The sequence below is a fragment of the Hyperolius riggenbachi genome, chromosome 8 (genome assembly GCF_040937935.1).
Source record: "Hyperolius riggenbachi isolate aHypRig1 chromosome 8, aHypRig1.pri, whole genome shotgun sequence".
NCBI lineage: Eukaryota > Metazoa > Chordata > Amphibia > Anura > Hyperoliidae > Hyperolius > Hyperolius riggenbachi.
In genome coordinates, this window is record NC_090653.1 from 178821409 (window position 1) to 178843704 (window position 22296).

The window sequence follows — 22296 nt, forward strand, 5'->3', positions numbered from 1 at the left end:
CACAAAATTCGCCCCCTCATAGACCACCTGTCATCAAAATTTGCAGATGCTTATACCCCTGAACAGTCATTTTGCGACATTTGGTTTCCAGGCTACTCATGGTTTTGGGCCCGTAAAATGCCAGGGCAGTATCGGAACCCCACAAGTGACCCCTTTTTAGAAAAAAGACACCCCAAGGTATTCTGTTAGGTGTATGACGAGTTCATAGAAGATTTTATTTTTTGTCAAAAGTTAGCGGAAATTGATTTTTATTGTTTTTTCACAAAGTGTCATTTTTCACTAACTTGTGGGGTTCCTATACTGCCCTGGCATTTTAGGGGCCCTAAACCGTGAGGAGTAGTCTTGAAACCAAATGTCGCAAAATGACCTGTGAAATCCTAAAGGTACTCATTGGACTTTGGGCCCCTTAGCGCAGTTAGGGTGCAAAAAAGTGCCACGCATGTGGTATCGCCGTACTCAGGAGAAGTAGTATAATGTGTTTTGGGGTGTATTTTTACACATACCCATGCTGGGTGGGAGAAATATCTCTGTAAATGGACAATTGTGTGTAAAAAAAATCAAAAAATTGTCATTTACAGAGATATTTCTCCCACCCAGTATGGGTATGTGTAAAAATACACCCCAAAACACATTATACTACTTCTCCTGAGTACGGCAATACGACATGTGTGGCACTTTTTTGCAGCCTAACTGCGCTAAGGGGCCCAAAGTCCAATGAGCACCTTTAGGCTTTACAGGGGTGCTTACAATTTAGCAACCCCCAAAATGCCAGGACAGTAAACACACCCAACAAATGACCCCATTTTGGAAAGTAGACACTTCAAGGTATTCAGAGAGGAGCATAGTGAGTCCGTGGCAGATTTCATTTTTTTTTTTTTGTCGCAAGTTAGAAGAAATGGAAACTTTTTTTTCTTTTGTCACAAAGTGTCATTTTCCGCTAACTTGTGACAACAAATAAAATCTATGAACGCACCATGCCTCTCAGTGAATACTTTGGGATGACTTCTTTCCAAAATGGGGTCATTTGGGGGGTATTTATACTATCCTGGAATTTTAGCACCTCATGAAACATGACAGGTGGTCAGAAAAGTCAGAGATGTTTCAAAATGGGAAAATTCACTTTTGGCACCATAGTTTGTAACGCTATAACTTTTACCCAAACCAATAAATATACACTGATTGGATTTTTTTTTTATCAAAGACATGTAGCACAATAAATTTGGACAAAAATGTATACAGAAATTTTACTTTATTTGAAAAATGTCAGAACGGAAAATAAAAAAGACATTTTTTTGACAAAATTCATGTCTTTTTTGATGAATATAATAAAAACTAAAACTCGCAGCAGCAATCAAATAGCACCAAAAGAAAGCTGTATTAGTGACAAGAAAAGGAGGTAAAATTCATTTAGGTGGCAGGTTGTATGACCGAGCAATAAGCCGTAAAAGCTGCAGTGGTCTGAATGGAGAAAAAGGCTCTGGTCCTTAAGGGGTAGAAAGACTGTGGTCCTCAAGTGGTTAAATACCTTACACATGGTACTACATAAACACATGCAAAAAAAAAATGAAAACCAGCTGACTATAATCAACCAGGTGTATACATATAATTTGTAAGGGTGAACACACAAAACAAGGTAAACTGAGTGACATTGAGCCATGACATCTCTACTGACATTCATGGGATGCACCCAGTACTGACGAGGCCTGGCTCTTCGCCTCATGAAGACATCAACACACAAAAAAACAAGCAACTCATCCTCCATGGCTATAGTCCTCTCCACAACCCACAAAGCATTGCAGGTAAGACTTCACTTATATATGCTACACATTACACACATTTAACCACTTCACAACGGAGGGGTTTTACCCCTGAAGCACCAGCGCAATTTGTACATTGCAGCGCTGCTTCCATTAATTTTTTACTGTGATATGATTGGTTATTGGGGACTGGGGTCCCCATAACCAATCATTGCACTGCAGAGCGGGGGTGTGTGCGCGCGCGCGCGGGTCGCGGGGGCGCGCGATCGCGCGCTACACGTTTGTTTACATTAATGTGTTATCAATGGAGACTGCTTCTGTTTGAAGCAGCCTCCATTGTGTCCGCAATCGGCGCGTCTAATTGGATTTAGGAACGCTTGTTCCTAACATCCAATTAGTCACCTGCTGTGCTGGCTGGCTGGAGTGTGCGCGCGAGGTCCCCGCCCACTCCCAGCCAGTAAACAAATAAGTGCGCCTTTCTCCGTCCCTGGGGGTGAAGCAGTGCGCAGAGGGACGGAGAAATTTAGCACTGGGGGGTCAAGTGGTTAATATTTAATAATGTTTATATGCATTATTTGGTGCAAGTGCGCTTTAAAATCTTTAAAAGTTTGTTTAGCAAAATAAGGCCTCGAGATTATCATATGGGACTCTGATTCGCCCTAATGAGAGGGGTGGTTTGGGACTTCCTAATTTGAAGATGTATTATAGAGCTTACGTATTAGTGAGGCTTTTTGACTGGACTTACAGGGTGAGGTGAATGGATGGGTTAATATAGAGAAAATGTTAGTGGGGAAGGAATTGGCAGATGTTTTCTGGCTCCCTGGGAGTTTTAGGGGATTACCAAAGTGGACGCCATTTTGGGTAAAGAATGTACTTAAGATCTGGGATCTGGTTAATAAGGAATATGCTTGGGCAGAGGAGATCTCTCCTATGATGCCTCTGGAGGGGTTCTCTTTTTTTCCGCCTGGGTTGGAGAGGGGTCTTTTTGGATTATGGAGAGGTGGAGGTAGAGTCAGTTTAAAGGATATTCTGGTTAATGGTAAATTTAAATCTCTGCAGAGTAAAAAATAGAGGCGCCAAAATAGGATAAAATAGATTAAAAACCGTTTAAAATGAGGGGGTGGGTGGAACCACTACCCTCAAAAATGACCAGGCTAAATACAAGCCGCAATAACAAACAGATATTTATTGGTCTCCAGAAATAATGCAACGCGTTTCACGGGCACACATCCCGCTTCATCAGGCAATCTGAGGTAGGAGAACACTGGGGGAAAATAGGAAAACAGAAAAAATGCTAAGAGGTACTCAGATGTTTTCGTCATAATTTTTCATATCACCCTTATAATAAGGGTGATATGAAAAAATATGAAAAATTATGACGAAAACATCTGAGTACCTCTTAGCATTTTTTCTGTTTTCCTATTTTCCCCCAGTGTTCTCCTACCTCAGATTGCCTGATGAAGCGGGATGTGTGCCCGTGAAACGCGTTGCATTATTTCTGGAGACCAATAAATATCTGTTTGTTATTGCGGCTTGTATTTAGCCTGGTCATTTTTGAGGGTAGTGGTTCCACCCACCCCCTCATTTTAAACGGTTTTTAATCTATCTTATCCTATTTTGGCGCCTCTATTTTTTACTCTGCATATCTTGTCCACCCCAGGTGGAGGGGTGTATCCCCATCTTCTTGCTATAGAGAGCGACTTTTTATGCCTGAGTGGGGTCAGGTAGATAATTCTCCCCACCTGTCATTGCAGTGGTCGCCTGCGTGGTGACCCACACTTGTGAGTATATTCTCATTCAAATTACTTTTTTCCATATTGGCGTAACATACTACACTAGATACGGCTCTCGGTCTTTGTTTCCTGTTTTTCAAGCAAATTTAAATCTCTGGCTAGATTCCGTGAGTAAAATGGTCAGTTCCCATTTGATTTTTTGGGGCATAGGCAAATGGAATATTTTGTGGAGGAGAAGAAGGGAACTTTTCATAGTAATATGGAGTTGGCAGATTTTGAAAAGCTTTTTATGCAGGGGACTCCTCCCGTACAACTGATATCCTGCTTATATAAGATGTTGGTTTTATTTAAGGCCGGGGATTTTCCGGATTATTTGAATAGGTGGGAGAAGGATCTTAACATCTCTTTTAGTTATGCTCGGAAAAGGAAAATTTGTGTTCTAGCGCATGCTACCTCTATAAGTTCTAAGATTAAGGAAGTCAACTTTAAACTGTTAACAAGGTGGTATAGAACACCAGATAGACTAGCTTCGATGTATCCTGGCATAAGCAATAGGTGTTGGAGAAAATGTGGGGCTAAGGGTACATTGTTGCATTTAGTTTGGGAGTGTCCGATTATTTGATAAACAGGCTACAGGAATACTGCGGCATTGATGGCATAGTTCTTCAGTGGTTCCAATCCTTCTTGAGTGGCAGAACCCACAAAGTGTCTATGGGGCCCTTCCTGTCCACCCCTGTACCACTTAAGTATGGGGTGCCCAAGGGCTCAATCCTCTCTCTCCTGATTTTCACAATTTACATGTTACTGCTTGGAAAACTAATCCAAAAACATGGCCTGACATACCACTGCTATGCAGACGACAGTAACTATATCTTTCCTTCAAGCCTGGTGTGACAGACCCAACTCTAACTATAAACGCCTGCTTACGTGAACTACAGCAATGGATGAATGACAACTGGCTGAAACTGAATGCAGACAAAACTGAAGTCCTTCTGATCGGAGGGCAGCGCATGACAACAAAAAAACTTAACTTGCAGTCTTCACCACTGGGAATAGGAGGCACGGATCTACGCAGCTCTGATCATGTGCGTAGCCTGGGAGTTCTAATTGATGGGGATTTAAACTTCAGAACTCAAATCTCTACACAAAGAATGTAATGTGTGCATTAAACACCAAGTGAACACCTGATATATCTGGCTAACTCAAATCTCTGCTGTGGTGAAATCATCCTATTTTCACCTGAAGAACATTGCAAAAATCAAGCACCTTATCCCCCCAGAAGATCTGCCAACCTTAGTCCATGCCTTCATCACATCCCGACTGGACTACTGTAATGCTCTCTACACTGGCCTTCCAAAAAATGCCTTGTACCGCCTACAGCTGATACAGAATACTGCTGCCAGACTGCTAACCAACCAACCCCGTCACTGCCACATAACGCCAGTCCTGCACTCCCTTCACTAGCTACCTATAGAATGGAGGGTCCTATTCAAGATCGGCCTACTGACATTTAAATCCCTGAATAATCTAGGCCCTGGATACATGAAAGATATGTTGCAGCTGCGTAGCAATCCCCGCATTCTCAGATCCACAGGATCTAATAATCTAGTCATACCCAGAGTCCACTTGGAAACTTTTGGTCCCAGAGCCTTCTGTCATGCTGCCCCTACGTTTTGGAACTCCTTACCTCAACAGATCAGGACAGCTCCATCCCTGGACGTGTTTAAATCCAGACTGAAAACGCACCTGTTCAGTTTGGCATTTGCAGAAATATAACTTTTGTTGTGTGAATACTTCATCCTACTACCAATTACTGAATCTGAGAGAGCCTAAGCGCTTTGAGTCCTATGGGAGAAAAGCGCTATAGAAATGTTATTGTATTATTGTATTTCGAGTTTTTGGGAGGTTTTGAACTGCATCAATAATATTATTGAGGCTAATATTATATGGGATCCTTCTACAGTGTTATTGCATGATACGTTGAAATCTATTAGTAGTTATAAGAGATCGTTAATTCCCCAATTATTGATTGCTGCTAAAAGTTTGATTCCAGTTAAGTGGAGATGTCGGGATTCTCCAATCCTTAAGGATTAGGTGGGGAAAGTTAATATATTGAAGGATGCGGAGAGTCAGGTGCGCTTCAGCAAGACAGACTGGAATTGGTTAAAGGGGAACTGAAGTGAGAGTGATATGGGGGCTGCCATATTTATCTCCTTTTAAATAATACTAGTTGCCCGGCTGTCCTGCTGATGTATCCATCCATCCATTCACAGGTACCTGTGACCCGTGGGATGCCGCGATGAGTTGATTCCTGGAGAGGAGTTCTTTTCCAAGAGGAGAAGGTAACCTGACCTTTCAATGATCTGAGGGGGCAGTAGCCCGGAGAGATCTAGTTACATTGGAATGATATATGCACTGAGTGCTGTCTGCGGAGCTACTTGTTGACGGAGGGCTTGTACGGAGGAAGGACTGTTCTTATGCACATGAATTCATCTAGGACTGTGGATATGCTTTAGAGCAGAAATATATCTGTCAATATCTGGACTGTCCTAAGTTTGATGTGGAAAGATATTCCTGTTCCAATTCAGCAAATCACAGGCACATGCAGTATAACAGATCGTTCGATCTAAATCTGTAGTGTATGTGGATTGAGTGTCAGATTGTGTGTACCAGGAGTACTCCTGTAAATGGATGCCTGTGTCCTTGTTGTTTTTAGGGGTTAGGGTGTATCAGAGGGGTGTTTGTTACATATTTTTCTACCAATAAACTATTTTTGACATATGTTCTGAAGAGTGGCAGTTGTTCCTAAATTTAATATGTTTTGTATTTTTCAACCTGCCTTCCCTCGAGTTTTCTTGAGGTGAACTAAGTCTTTCAGGGACTTGTGCACCAGATCAATTATTTTTCTTGAGTATTGTAAACATGATTACTGTCCTGGAACAGTCTCACCCATATGAAAGGAGCTCCTAGTTCATTGGTACTTCAGTGGATATCCGGCATTGCACTGCCCTTAGATGAATGAGGATACCTCCGTTATGCTGTTGATGTAACATCGCATGTGAAGACAAGGCTTGGAGTGCTGGGTGTCTGGTGGGGCGATCAGGCAGGGCACCTCCCGCTGACTAGTTTCACAGTGTGAACGGCGTTATCAGAGCTGCCATGTTCTCTAAAACAAATCCCGTGTTTAAATACACCATGCCGCGCTGTTGCAGCTCCGTACACACTCCCAGGGGAAGCCCCGCCCATCCGGCAAACGCCACCATGCTCCAGCAATGCTGTGCGTGGAGACCACGTCACCAGAATGACAGGATCACCCCGGCAGATGCACACGCAGCCCAGCCATCTAGTGGACAATCTTCTTACTGCATCCTGCATAATAAATTATAATGCAACTGATTAAATCTCTAGCATTGCTGGATTAATTGACAGCTATAGACAGTTAAAACTACCATTACAATGCATCCATTGTCCCCTATTCAAAGGAGACATAGAGATATACAAAAGAAAATCCAAATATTATGTACTTCAATGGAGCACAAATTGTTAGCCCCATTGGATTAAGCTAAAGGGAACCAGCGATGATACCCTCGGCCGGCCGGTCCATGCACACAATTGCGGCACTGCTGATGGTGGGGGAGGAAAGGAAGGGAAGGAAGGAGGGGGGACGGGAGAGGAGAGGAAAAGTATTTCCCTTTAAAATGCATAGAAAATAAAGTAATTACTGAAAACAAATATCAACCCCAAAAAGTCCAATTTGTGGTGAAAAAAACAAGATATAGATCATTTCATTGTGATTAGTAGTGATTAAGCTATTGGCAAATTAAAGGGATGAGCACTGAAAGGTGAAAATCACTCTTGTCTGTTAGGGTAAAAACCGCCTTGGAGTGAAGTGGTTAAGTATCTTAGCCTCATTCTCGAAGGCATCTTCTCCCGAGCAAATAGAGTACTGGTTAAGGGCTCTGCCTTTGACATGGGAGATCAGGGTTTGAATCATGGCTAGGGTCAGTACCTATTCAGTAAGGAATTCAAGGCAAGACTCCCTAACACTGCAGGGTGGCCTCCTGAGCGCATCCCAGTGGCTGCAGCTCTTGAGCGCTTTGATTCCGACAGGAGAAAAGCTCTATATAAATGTTTGGATTATTATAAATGTTCGGATTAATTACGTCTTGCTCGTAGATACTGTATCGTGGGGATACCATGGGTCACATGCCCTGGGTGGAAGCTATTGGCCCGTAAAAATGCGTTGGTACTAGTGGGTTTCCGATACAATTTAGTATTTAATAGTCCATCTGGACCAATCGAAATCTGTAAATCCAAAAATGAAATCTGCTGCATATCATATTGTAGCGTGAAACGCAAGTTTTTATCATTTACATTGAGCATTTCCACAAAATTCTGCAATAGTTGTATAGGCCCATCCCACAGGACCAAAATATTATCAATGTACCTGTGCCACCCCAAAATGTGGCACAGGTACATTTCCAAGTCCTCCTTGCCAAAGAGTTGGTTTTCCCATTCCCCCAGGTACAGGTTGGCCAGGGACAGAGCGCAAGTCGTTCCCATGGCCGCTCCCTGCACCTGGAAGTAATGTGAGCCATCAGACAAAAAGATATTATTTTTAAGTAAAAACGCTAAATTTTGTAGTAAAGATCCGTTATGTGGTCTTTCATCGACCCCAAGTTCATCCAAACATCTTTGTACTGTTGCCAGCCCCTTGTCGTGTGGTATACTAGAGTACAATGCTTCTACGTCCAGGGCCACCAGAATTGTTCCTGTTTGGAACATGCAAATCTAGTAACTGAGTCAAAAGATGTGTTGTGTCCCTAACATAAGACGGTAATTTGATCAGGTGCGGCTGTAGATGGGCATCAATATATTGACTGATTCTTTCAGTCAATGACCCCTTTTTACTACAGGTCTCCCAGGTATAGGACTTCTTTGTTTATGAACCTTAGGCAGGGCATAAAATGTAGGCGTTATTGGGTCCAAATTGTTCAAAAATTGCCCTATGGTGCTTGTAATGATGCCCTCACGTACCGCCTGATCGACCCTGGACACCGACACCACTCTGTAACATTTCTGGTCCCCAAGCAGATCCAGGCACATCCTTTCATAGTCTGTAGTGTCCATGACAACTACATTTCTGCCCTTGTCGGACGATCTAAATTCAACAGTTTTATTCTGCTTCTTTAAACAGAAAACAACCTTAAAGAGGAACTTCAGCCCAGTCAGTAGCTGATACCCCCTTTCCCACAAGAAATCATTACCTTTTCTCGAACATATCATCGGTGATTGGGGGGGGGGGGGGGTCTGTATGGCTGATATTGTGGTGAAAACCCTCTCACAGTGTAATGTCATGACCATGGTCCTGACGGTTTGCTGTCTGTGAACCTCATTGCATTGTGGAAAATAATGGCTTTTTCCAACTGCCAAACAAGCAATACAGAAATCTCTGTAAAAAAAACAATTCCGTACAGATCACCTTGCAGAACTAAAGAAGTCACCACTAGTGATAAATTTCAAAATATCAATCATGGATAGGAAATATTTAACAATGGGCAAACGCTGAGTAAATAATCTAATGAAAATTGTAAAAAAAATAAGCAATTTTATTTATTATGTTATTTTCACTACAGTTCCTCTTAACCACCTCCCGACCGCCCCCAGCCGATGGGCGGCGGCAAAGTCCGGGCCCAAACGACCGCAATACGCCCATCGGCGGGGGCGGCTGCGGGAGTGGCTATGCGGCGATCGCGTCATTCGTGACGCGATCAGCCGCCGGGGACTGGCTCCGCCCACCGTTCACTGTAACCCGCCGGCCATTCGGAAGCGCCGGCGGGTTACTAGCACCCGGATCGCCGCTGAAACAATGTATAATAGGCTTTGTAATGTATACAAAGCCTATTATACTGGCTGCCTCCTGCCCTGGTGGTCCCAGTGTCCAAGGGACCACCAGGGCAGGCTGCAGCCACCCTAGTCTGCACCCAAGCACACTGATTCCCCCCCCCCTGCCCCCTGATCGCCCACAGCACCCCTCAGACCCCCCCTGCCCACCCCCCAGACCACTGTTTGCACCCAGTCACCCCCCTAATCACCCATCAATCACTCGCTGTCACTATCTGTCAACGCTATTTTTTTTTAGTCCCTAATCTGCCCCCTACTCCCTCCTGATCACCCCCCCCCCCACCCCTCAGATTGTCCCCAGACACCCCCCCCCCCCCCCCCCCCGTGTACTGTATGCATCTATCCCCCCTGATCACCTGTCAATCACCTGTCAATCACCCGTCAATCACCCGTCAATCACCCCCTGTCACTGCCACCCATCAATCAGCCCCTAACCTGCCCCTTGCGGGCAATCTGATCACCCACCCACACCAATAGATCGCCCGCAGATCCGACATCAGATCACCTCCCAAGTGCAGTGTTTACATCTCTTCTCTCCTCTAAACACCCACTAATTACCCATCAATCACCCCTATCACCACCTGTCACTGTTACCCATCAGATTAGACCCTAATCTGCCCCTTGCGGGCACCCAATCACCCGCCCACACGCTCAGATTGCCTTCAGACCCCCCCCCCCCCCCTTATAAATTCGCCAGTGCAATATTTACATCTGTTATTCCCTGTAATAACCCACTGATCACCTGTCAATCACCCATCAATCTCCCCCTGTCACTGCCACCCATCAATCACCCCCTTTCACTGCCACCCATCAATCACCCCCTTTCACTGCCACCCATCAATCAGCCCCTAACCTGCCCCTTGCGGGCAATCTGATAACCCAGGCACACCAATAGATCGCCCGCAGGTCCGACATCAGATCACCTCCCAAGTGCAGTGTTTACATCTCTTCTCTCCTCTAAACACCCACTAATTACCCATCAATCACCCATCAATCACCCCCTATCACCACCTGTCACTGTTACCCATCAGATTAGACCCCAATCTGCCCCTTGCGGGCACCCAATCACCCAACCACACGCTCAGATTGCCCTCAGACCCCCCCTTATCAATTCGCCAGTGCAATATTTACATCTGTTATTCCCTGTAATAACCCACTGATCACCTGTCAATCACCCATCAATCACCCCCTGTCACTGCCACCCATCAATCACCCCCTGTCATTGCCACCCATCAATCAGCCCCTAACCTTCCCCTTGCGGGCAATCTGATCACTCACCCACACCAATAGATCGCCCGCAGGTCCGACATCAGGTCACCTCCCAAGTGCAGTGTTTACATCTCTTCTCTCCTCTAAACACCCACTAATTACCCATCAATCACCCCCTATCACCACCTGTCACTGTTACCCATCAGATTAGACCCTAATCTGCCCCTTGCGGGCACCCAATCACCCGCCCACACCTCAGAACGCCCTCAAACCCCAGCCCTGATCACCTCGCCAGTGCATTGCTTGCATCTATTTCCCCCCTCTAATCACACCTTGAGACACCCATCAATCACCTCCTGTCACCCCCTAGCACACCTACCCATCATATCAGGCCCTAATTTGCCCCATGTGGGCTCCTGATCACTCGGCCAAACCCTCAGATCCCCCTCAGACCCCCTTCCGATCACCTCCCCAGTGCATTGATTGCATCTATTTTCCCCTCTAACCGCCCCCTGAGACACCCATCAATCACCTCCTGTCACCCCCCTAGCACTCCTATCCATCAGATCAGGCCCAATACATCCTGTCATCTAAGAGGCCACCCTGCTTATGACCGGTTCCACAAAATTTGCCCCCTCATAGACCACCTTACTGAACTCACCATACCCCTAACGGAATTCCTTGGGGTGTCTTCTTTCTAAAATGGGGTCACTTGTGGGGTTCCTATACTGCCCTGGCATTTTGGGGGCCCTAAACCGTGAGGAGTAGTCTAGAAAACAAATGCCTCAAAATGACCTGTGAATAGGACGTTGGGCCCCTTAGCGCACCTAGGCTGCAAAAAAGTGTCACACATGTGGTATCGCCATACTCAGGAGAAGTAGTATAATGTGTTTTGTGGTGTATTTTTACACATACCCATGCTGGGTGGGAGAAATCTCTCTGTAAATGGACAATTGTGTGTAAAAAAAATCAAAAGATTGTCATTTACAGAGATATTTCTCCCACCCAGCATGGTTATATGTAAAAATACACCACAAAACACATTATACTACTTCTTCTGAGTACGGCGATACCACATGTGTGACACTTTTTTGCAGCCTAACTGTGCTAAGGGGCCCAAAGTCCAATGAGTACGTTTAGGATTTCACAGGTCATTTTGAGACATTTGGGTTCAAGACTACTCCTCACGGTTTAGGGCCCCTAAAATGCCAGAGCAGTATAGGAACCCCACAAGTGACCCCATTTTAGAAAGAAGACCCCCCAAGGAATTTGTTAGGTGTATGATGCGTTCATAGAAAATTTTATTTTTTGTCACAAGTTAGCGTAAATTGATATGTATTGTTTTTTTTTTCACAAAGTGTCATTTTCCGCCAACTTGTGACAAAAAAAAATCTTCTATGAACTCACCATACTCCTAACAGAATACCTTGGGGTGTCTTCTTTTTAAAATGGGGTCACTTGTGGGGTTCCTATACTGCCCTGGCATTTTAGGGGCCCTAAACCGTGAGGAGTAGTCTAGAAAACAAATGCCTCAAAATGACCTGTGAATAGGACGTTGGGCCCCTTAGCGCACGTAGGCTGCAAAAAAGTGTCACACATGTGGTATCGTCGTACTCAGAAGAAGTAGTATAATGTGTTTTGGGGTGTATTTTATACATACCCATGCTGGGTGGGAGAAATCTCTCTGTAAATGGACAATTGTATGTAAAAAAAATCAAATAATTGTCATTTACAGAGATATTTCTCCCACCCAGCATCTGTATGTGTAAAAATACACCCCAAAACACATTATACTACTTCTTCTGAGTACGGCGATACCACATGTGTGGCACTTTTTTGCACCCTAACTGCGCTAAGGGGCCCAAAGTCCAATGAGTACCTTTAGGATTTCACAGGTCATTTTGCGACATTTGGTTTCAAGACTACTCCTCACGGTTTAGGGCCCCTAAAATGCTAGGGCAGTATAGGAACCCCACAAATGACCCCATTTTAGAAAGAAGACACCCCAAGGTATTCCGTTAGGAGTACGGTGAGTTCATAGAAGATTTTATTTTTTGTCACAAGTTAGCGGAAAATGACACTTTGTGAAAAAAAAAACAATTAAAATCAATTTCCGCTAACTTGTGACAAAAAAAAAAAATTCTTCTATGAACTCACCATACTCCTAACGGAATACCTTGGGGTGTCTTCTTTCTAAAATGGGGTAATTTGTGGGGTTCCTATACTGTCCTGGCATTTTAGGGGCCCTAAACCGTGAGGAGTAGTCTTGAAACCAAATTTCTCAAAATGACCTGTGAAATCCTAAAGGTACTCATTGGACTTTGGGCCCCTTAGCGCAGTTAGGGTGCAAAAAAGTGCCACACATGTGGTATCGCCGTACTCAGGAGAAGTAGTATAATGTGTTTTGGGGTGTATTTTTCCACATACCCATGCTGAGTGGGAGAAATATCTCTATAAATAGACAATTGTGTGTAAAAAAAATTAAAAAATTGTCATTTACGGAGATATTTCTCCCACCCAGCATGGGTATGTGTAAAAATACACCCCAAAACACATTATACTACTTCTCCTGAGTACGGCAATACCACATGTGTGGCACTTTTTTGTAGTCTAACTGCGCTAAGGGGCCCAAAGTCCAATGAGCATCTTTAGGCTTTACAGGGGTGCTTACAATTAGGCACCCCCCAAAATGCCAGGACAGTGAACACACCCCACAAATTACCCCATTTTGGAAAGTAGACACTTCAAGGTATTCAGAGAGGAGCATAGTGAGTCCGTGGCAGATTTCATTTTTTTTTGTCGCAAGTTAGAAGAAATGGAAACTTTTTTTTTTGTCACAAAGTGTCATTTTCCACTAACTTGTGACAAAAAATGAAATCTTCTATGAACTCACCATGCCTCTCACTGAATACTTTGGGATGTCTTCTTTCCAAAATGGGGTCATTTGGGGGGTATTTGTACTATCCTGGAATTTTAGCCCTTCATGAAACCTGACAGGTGCGCAGAAAAGTCAGAGATGCTTGAAAATGGGAAAATTCACTTTTGGCACCATTGTTTGTAAACGCTATAACTTTTACCAAATCCAATAAATATACACTGAATGTTTTTTTTTTTTTATCAAAGACATGTAGCAGAATAACTTTCGCGCTCAAATGTATAGGAAATTTTACTTTATTTGAAAAATGTCAGCACAGAAAGTTAAAAAAGTCATTTTTTTTGACAAAATTCATGTCTTTTTTGATGAATATAATAAAAAGTAAAACTCGCAGCAGCAATCAAATAGCACCAAAAGAAAGCTGTATTATTGACAAGAAAAGGAGGTAAAATTCATTTAGGTGGTAGGTTGTATGAGCGAGCAATAAACCGTGAAAGCTGCAGTGGTCTGAATGGAGAAAAAGGCTCTGGTCCTTAACCACTTTACCCCGCGCGTACGGATTTCTCCGCCCCTTTTTCCATCCTTTCACCCCCAGGGACGGAGAAATCCGTACTTTGCGCACTCCCGCCGCTGTCCGCGTTCCCGCTCGTAAACACGCCGCCCGCCGCTAGTAAACACGCCGCCGCCCGCTCGCCCAGAGATCAACGAACTGGAAAATCCATTCCCGTTCGTTGATCTAAGCCCCGCAATGACCTGCTGCCGCTCGGCTGAGCGGCGCGATCATTGTGAAAAAATAACAAAGTCCCAGCCTCTTTCTACTTCCTGCAAGCGTCCGGAAGGACGCTTGCAGGTCGCATGAAACAAATTGGTAATGTTGCCATCTTGTGGCCAAATAGTAAAACTACACCCTAACCATTTTCTACACACAAATAAACTTGTTTTACACAAAAAATTAACTCCTTACCTCCCACACTCCCCAATTATTTTTTTTTTGTAATTAAAAAAAAAAAAAAAAATTTACAATAAAAAAAAAAACATAAATAGTTACCTTAGGGACTGAACTTTTTAAATATTTATGTCAAGAGGGTATAACACTGTTACTTTATAAACTATGGGCTTGTAATTGGGGATGGACGCAAAACTGAAAAAAATGCACCTTTATTTCCAACTAAAATATTGGCGGCAAACATTGTGATAGGGACATAATTTAAACGGTTTTATAGCCGGGATAAATAGGCATATACATTTAATGGGTTTTAATTACAGTAGCATGCATTATTTAAAAACTATAAAGGCCGAAAACTGAAAAATAATAAATTTTTTCCCACATTTTTTCCTATTTTCCCATTAAAACACATTTAGAATAAAATTATTCTTGGCATAATGTCCCACCTAAAGAAAGCCTAATTGGTGGCGAAAAAAACAAGATATAGTTCATTTCATTGGGATAAGTAATGATAAAATTATAGACGAATGAATGGAAGGAGCGCTGAAAGGTGAAAATTGCTCTGGTGGTCAGGGGGTAAAACCCCTCAGTTGGGAAGTGGTTAAGGGGCGAAAAGACTGTGGTCCTCAAGTGGTTAAACTGTTGCACAGGCATACATATAAATTGGCCGCTGGGAGACGTGGGTGCAGGATACAGCCGCCGGCATTAAATACTATTCCCCCTCTAGGTCCACGTGGATAGTGAGTAATAATGTAATTGGCTTCCAGCTATTGCTGGAAGCCGAATTACAGTGTTTTAAAAGCAACTTCAGCTCAGTCCTCTGATGGCGCCAAAGTTACTGACTGTGTGCCGCTATAGCTGTAATTCCTATTACGGCCTATGGTGGCGCCGGCTGTGCCCAAATCTCCTGCGCTGTAATTACAGGTTGCACAGACCCAAAGGGAAGAATGATGTGTGTAAAGTGAATTTAAAATGACAGGGATGAACACAAGAAACCAAAACTTTTGTTCTTACAGCCTTTTTAAATGAACAATTGGGCCTGGATAAAAATCATGAGTTTTTTTCCCTTAAATTTGGATGGGAGTTGCTATTTGATACAGAAGAATGGCAAAATAAAATAAAAGCTGGCTTTAGGCATAGGCAATTAGGCAGGTGCCTAGTACACTACCTGGAAAAGCAATAACCACAGACCCATCCTAAGCACACTTTTCTTTATGGAGTTCTTAAAGGGAAGGTTCAAGCAAAAAAAAATAATGAGTTTTACTTACCTGGGGCTTCTACCAGCCCCATGTAGCCATCCTGTGCCCTGGTAGTCACTCACTGCTGCTCCAGTCCCCCGCTGGCAGCTTTCTGACCTCGGAGGTCAGGGCCCCATTGCATACATTTTTACGCATTCCAGCTAGCGCAGGAACAAAAATTTACGCGTTGCACCACTAACGCGTAAAAATGTATGCGTTAATGTTCCTGCACTAGCGGGAATGTGTAAAAATGTACGCAATTCGGCCCTGACCTCCGAGGTCAGAAAGCTCCCAGCGGGGGACTGGAGCAGCAGTGAGTGACTACGAGGGCACAGGATGGCTGCATGGGGCTGGTAGAAGCCCCAGGTAAGTGAAACTCATTTTTTTTTTTTTGCTTGGACCTTCCCTTTAAACACTACTGAGAGCTCTTTTAAGAAAGGAATACAATGATAACATGGAAATAGAAAATGCTGATTAGCATTACTGTGGTGTCCTAATTAGCATAACAATCATATTGCAGGTGGTAGTAATGTGCTAATTTAAAACAGTTTTAAATTTGGTCTGTATTGCTTTTCTAGGGCAATATTCACCATAGGGGCCTACCTACTACATCAACAGAAACATGTTTTTCAGAAAGAAATGTCTTGGTTTCAGTGTGTGGACTTCTGATCTATTCCTGAATCCTGTGCATTACCTAGCAATTTGTTTCTAATTCCCACAAAATTAGTTTACATAGGTCGCAATGTTCCAATTCATTCATAAGATGGGGGGTGCTTTGCCTGGGACACCATGGCTCCCCTGTACCTACCCCTAACCCCTAGACCCCCCTGTTGATGCCTAAACTTGTTGGTGCCTAAGTAACCCTCCCTGTACCTACCCCTAACCCCTAGACCCCCCTGTTAGTGCCTAAACCTAAGACCCCCCTGTTGGTGCCTAAACCTAAGACCCCCCTGTTAGTGCCTAAACCTAAGACCCCCCTGTTGGTGCCTAAACCTAAGACCCCCTGTTGGTGCCTAAACCTAAGACCTCCCTGTTGGTGCCTAAACCTAAGACCCCCCTTTTGGTGCCTAAACCTAAGACCCCCTGTTGGTGCCTAAACCTAAGACCCCCCTGTTGGTGGCTAAACCTAAGACCCCCCTGTTGGTGCCTAAACCTAAGACCCCCCTGTTAGTTTTTTCGTTTAAAAATAATGTTTAAAAAAATGTACTGTTTTTCGTTTAAAAATAATGTTTTAAAAAAAATATTGTACTGTTTTTCGTTTAAAAATAAAATTTAAAAATGTATAAATCATTAAATAATGTGTAATCATGAGAAACAGTAATAAAACATTAAGTCTCCGGGCGCCGCTTTTAAAACGTTATTTTTCTCCGGCGCCCTTTTTTCCTATCGGGCGCCCATTAAACGATATTTATTATAGGAGTGAATGGCGGCGCCCGATTTGTCCACTAGCCTCAGGCGCCCGAATTTACTGTTCCCCACCAAAATACCAGAAATTGACCTGTGACAAACATATTTCTGCTCAAATCATTGAAAGTAAGAAAATATCTTATCATTTGCAAAACATTTCCCATGTAGATCCCTAACCTGCCAGCAACATACTGGCAATATAAACCATCTTCAATCAAATTATATAGGGTATCATGTATACTTGTACCTGTTGCTGGCTGCATTCCGTGATGTTTTTTGGTCCTCTGTTTGTGCGGTGAGTTCCCCATCATTCTGCAGCAGGAGCTGTCCTTTTTCCTTCCTCCTTTTCTTCGTTCCCTCCCTCCAGGTATTTACATCACCTCTGTCTGTCTGCAGGCTTCAGCATCTCTCCCTCCCTCTTCCAACTGCCTGTCTGCTCCCTACCTTACAGTCTTATCTTCGCTTCTTTATCTTACTACTCCCGGTCACGTACTTTTTGCTTATAATTCCAACTATCCTATATTATCGTTCTCTCTCGCCCATTGTCTCCGTTCTGGGGTGTTTTCGGTTTTCCAGTATCAGCAGAAATTATAAAATAATCCTGAGGTTCTGTGTTTCTACGCAGTGTTCCGTTTTTTTGTACAACGTCGCATCCTCTGACTCTCCTAATTTCAGCCCACTTGTTTAGTTATCCAGCTCTCTCCCGTTTCCCTCCGGTTTTGCCTAGGCTCTGGCCGTTTCGTTTTGCACTATCACCTGCCGCCTTTCCTTATACTTGCTTGACTATTGCGCTGTATTGTACCGTAATAGTCCAGTCGCATCCCCCTCCCCGTAAATCTGGTTGAACCCGCTTATCTATGCCTTCCGTTCACATACGTCTCTGCTGACACCCCTCCTCTCAGCATTGCACACAACTACCTCCCTCCATCTCTGCTTCTTGCTATTCATCCCCCTCCCTGCACTCCTTTTTTTTCTTCTGTACGCATCCGCAAACAATGTGCCTCACTGCGTAATCTTATGTCTTCATTTGACCCCCAGGTTTTGATCTCTCTCACTGATTATACCCATTTTCCCTCTTCACTTCAATATCCTCCCTGAAAAATGACGTTCTATTCAATGGCCTTATGTTCCTTCTCATTTGCTCCACTCCTAGGTGGTTCTGCCGCAGGGTTGTATTTAGTGTTGCCGATTGTTGATGTGAGCAAAAGGAAATAATGCAGACATGTCCCTTGCTCTGGACTGAATTTCCCCCCTTATTTTTTTCTGTGCCTTCTACCCTTGTTCTTTCACCCGTTTTCTTCTCCCATAAGTACTTAAAAGGGAACCTGAGGTGATAGGGATATAGAGGCTGTCATGTGTATTTTCTTTTAAATAATGCACATTGCCTGGCTGTCCTGCTGATCCTCTGTCTCTGATACTTTAAGCCATAGACCCTGAACAAGCATGCAGATCAGATGTCTATGACAAATCTTACAAGATAAGCTGCATGCTTTTTTTCAGGTGTGTGATTTAGAGCCTACTGACCAGAAAGATCAGCAGGACTGCCAGGCAACTGGACAGGAGTGACAACTAGAGATGGCCTGAACGGTTCGGTTGCGAACGGTTCTATGCAAACTTTCGGTGGTTCGCGTTCGCCAGCGAAGGCAAACTTTTGCGGACGTTCGATTCGCCCCCATGGTGCGCCATTAGGGTCAACTTTGATCCTCTACATCACAGTCAGCAGGCACATTGTAGCCAATTAGGCTACACTCTCTCCTGGAGCCACTCCCCCCCCTTATAAAAGGCATGCAGCCCCGGGCTTTACACTCACTCGTGCGCCTGCATTTCTTAGTGAAGGGACAGCTGCTGTCAGACTCTCATAGGGAAAGATTAGTTAGGCTCTTGTAGGCTTGTTAGCTTACTCCTGGCTGATTGTTATTGCTAAAACAGCACCCCACAACAGCTCTTTTGAGAGCTAATGTTCTCCTGATGTGTTTTTTTTGTGTGTGTTGCCCACTGACCCTGCATTATACAGCCCTATCTGTCGCAGCTGGACCTTGGTAATTGCTATTACTGTGCCAGCCACGCCCTGCCTAACTATCTATACTGGGACACCTACCTATGCCTACCTACTCCCTAAACTAGGGCACCTACCTATGCCTACCTACCTATACTGGGTCTCCTACCTATGCCTAGCTAACTACTGGGGCACCTACCTATGCCTATCTACCTATACTGGGACACCTACCTATGTCTACCTACCTATACTGGGACTTCTACCTATACCTACCTACCTATACTGGGACTCCTACCTATGCCTAGCTAACTACTGGGGCACCTACCTATGCCTATCTACCTATACTGGGACACCTACCTACCTATACTGGGACTCCTACCTATGCCTAGCTAACTACTGGGGCACCTACCTATGCCTATCTACCTATTCTGGGACACCTACCTATGCCTACCTACCTATACTGGGACTCCTACCTATGCCTAGTTAACTACTGGGGCACCTGCCTATGCCTACCTACCTATACTGGGACTCCTACCTATGCCTACCTACCTATACTGGGACTCCTACCTATGCCTACCTACCTATACTGGGACTCCTACCTATGCCTAGCTAACTACTGGGGCACCTACCTATGCCTATCTACCAATACTGGGACTCCTACCTATGCCTAGCTAACTATTGGGGCACCTACCTATGCCTACCTACCTATACTGGGGCATCTACCTATGCCTACCTACATACAAGAAGATAATAAGGTTGTTGCTTCATTGTGGACAGACCAAATTTGATCAGCTGGACAGTCACTGTTGTTCTATCATTGAGCTACCACAGCCCGGCGACCATATGGGCTTGAAAACCGCAATCTACTGAGCGCACCCAGACTGGTGCTGCTGCTCTCTAAGGCTGCTCCAGACATTACATCTCATTTCTGCTACTTTAAAGAGACTCTGTAACATCAAAAAGATCCCCTGGAGGGTACTCACCTCGGGTGGGGGAAGCCTCGGGATCCTAATGAGGCTTCCCACGCAGTCCTCTGTCCCACGGGGGTCTCGCTGCAGCCCTCCAAACAGCCGGCGACAGACCCGACTGTCAGTTCAATATTTACCTTTGCAGGCTCCAGTGGGGGCGCTGTGGCTGCTTTCGGCTCGGAACTAGACGGAAATACCCGATCTCCGTCGGGTCCGCTCTACTGTGCAGGCGCCGGAGACTTGCGCCTGTGCAGTAGAGCAGACGCGACGACGATCAGGTATTTCCGCCTACTTCGGAGCCGACAGCCACCAGAGCGCCTGCGCAGGAGCCGGGAAGGTAAATATTTACGTCGCCGCTGTACGGAGGGCTGCAGCGAGACCCCAGAGGGACGGAGGACGGCGTGGGAATCCTCATTAGGATCCTGAGGCTTCCCCCACCCAAGGTGAGTACCCCCCAGGGGACATTTTGATGTTACAGTTCCTCTTTAAACCTCTTAATGGAAAGACTGGACCGAAATTTCAGTGGATTCTAATGTATCACTTCTCCAGCAACACCTATTAAGGAAAATTGAATACTCACCTAACGGTAATTTTCCTTTCCAGATGTATCCATGGCAGCACGATCGGGTTAAACCCCGCCCTCTTTTAACCCCCATAGGACCTTAATGTTATAAATTTCTCCCATTAACTCCTCCCCCTAGTCTCATACTCCTCGTAATCACCGAATCTAGGGAGGGAGCCTCGTGCTGCCATGGATACATCTGGAAAGGAAAATTACCGTTAGGTGAGTATTCAATTTTCCTTATTCCATATGTCTCCATGTCAGCACGATCGGGAGCTAACTAGTAATAATCAAACAGGGAGGGATGAGGTGCAATGCTGGCAAACGATTTATTTACACTTTACAACATGTTAACTGTTAGCACATTAGATCCAAACTGCAACGTTGAATTTGCTGCAGGATCTACCCTGTAATGTTTTATGAATGTATTCATGGACGACCAATTGGCCGCCTGACAGATTTTCTCTGGAGAAACTTTAGTAAAAGCTGCCCAGGATGCTGCCATTCCTCTCGTAGAGTGAGCGTTTACTTGGTCTAGGGGAGGAAGATTATTAATCTTGTATGCCTCCTGAATGATTCTCACTAGCCAATTGGCTATAGTTCTGGAAGAGGCTGCCTGGCCCTTCCTATATCCTGTCGGGATCACAAACAGTCTCTCTGTTTTCCGGAATTCTTTAGTCTGAGATATATAAAGTCTAAGTGTCTCTCCTACATCAAGTGGGTGAGGGAACGGCTGACTGTCATCTCTTAATGTTGGTAATGTCCATTCCTGGTTGAAATGATAGACCGTGGCTACCTTAGGCACAAAGTGTTGGATGGGCCTTAGAATTACTCGATCAGAAAAGAATGTTAATGAGGGTTCTTCCCATCCGAGAGCTTGGATCTCCGAAACCCTCCTAGCTGAGGCCATTGCTACTAGGAATACTGCTTTTTGTGTCAATTGAGTCAATGAGCAACTTGCAGATGGTGAGTAAGGGGCTTCTGACAATGTGTCTAGCACTAAGGGTAGATTCCATTTTGGAAAGAAGTTCTTTCTTGGTGGTCTTTCTTTGATGACTCCCCTTAGAAATTGTATTACTAATGGGTGGAATGCCCATCTTTCATCAGTGAGTGCTGACAGAGCCGTTACTTGTACTTTTAATGTGCGATATGCCAGACCCTTGTCTAAGCCGGACTGTAGAAATTGCAATACATCTGTAACCTGTGGATGCAGGGCATCAATTCCTAATGTGTCAGCAAATGTTAAGAATCTCTCCCAAATCCTGTGGTAGGTTACCTTAGTGGAATTCTTCCTGGCCTTCAGGATTGTCTGTATTACTTCTTTGGAGGATCCTAAAGATTCCAGCTTCCCCCTCTCAACTTCCATACAGCGAGATTCAATCTTGCTGGATTCGGGTGTAGTACTGGACCTTGCGTTAGTAGATTGGGTAGTAGTGGTAGAGGAATCGGATCCTGCATCTTCAATCTTCACAGAAGCGGAAACCATGGCCTCTTGGGCCAATACGGTATTATTGCTAGTAATATCACATCTTCTTTGAGTAGTCTCAGCAACAGTCTCTGAATTAACGATGTCGGTGGAAATACATAAGCCATCTCGAACTGCCAAACAGTCGACAGAGCATCTACCGCTTCCGCTCGTGGAGTCCAATGTCTTGATATGAATTTCCTGCATTTGGTATTCTTCTGAGTGGCCATCAAGTC

The 22296-nt window shown here is 44.5% G+C and overlaps 1 protein-coding gene across 1 annotated transcript in view; it reads right to left on the bottom strand.

Annotated features, from left to right (window-relative positions):
* Window positions 1–17977, bottom strand: part of NHSL2 (NHS like 2) — a 593959-nt gene extending 575982 nt beyond the window's left edge. Inside the window, exon 1 of the mRNA XM_068247787.1 lies at window positions 17317–17977. Coding sequence (XP_068103888.1) covers window positions 17317–17380 — 64 coding nt within the window. The 5' untranslated portion in view covers window positions 17381–17977. The remainder of the gene's footprint in view (window positions 1–17316) is intronic.
* Window positions 17978–22296: the final 4319 nt, after the last annotated feature.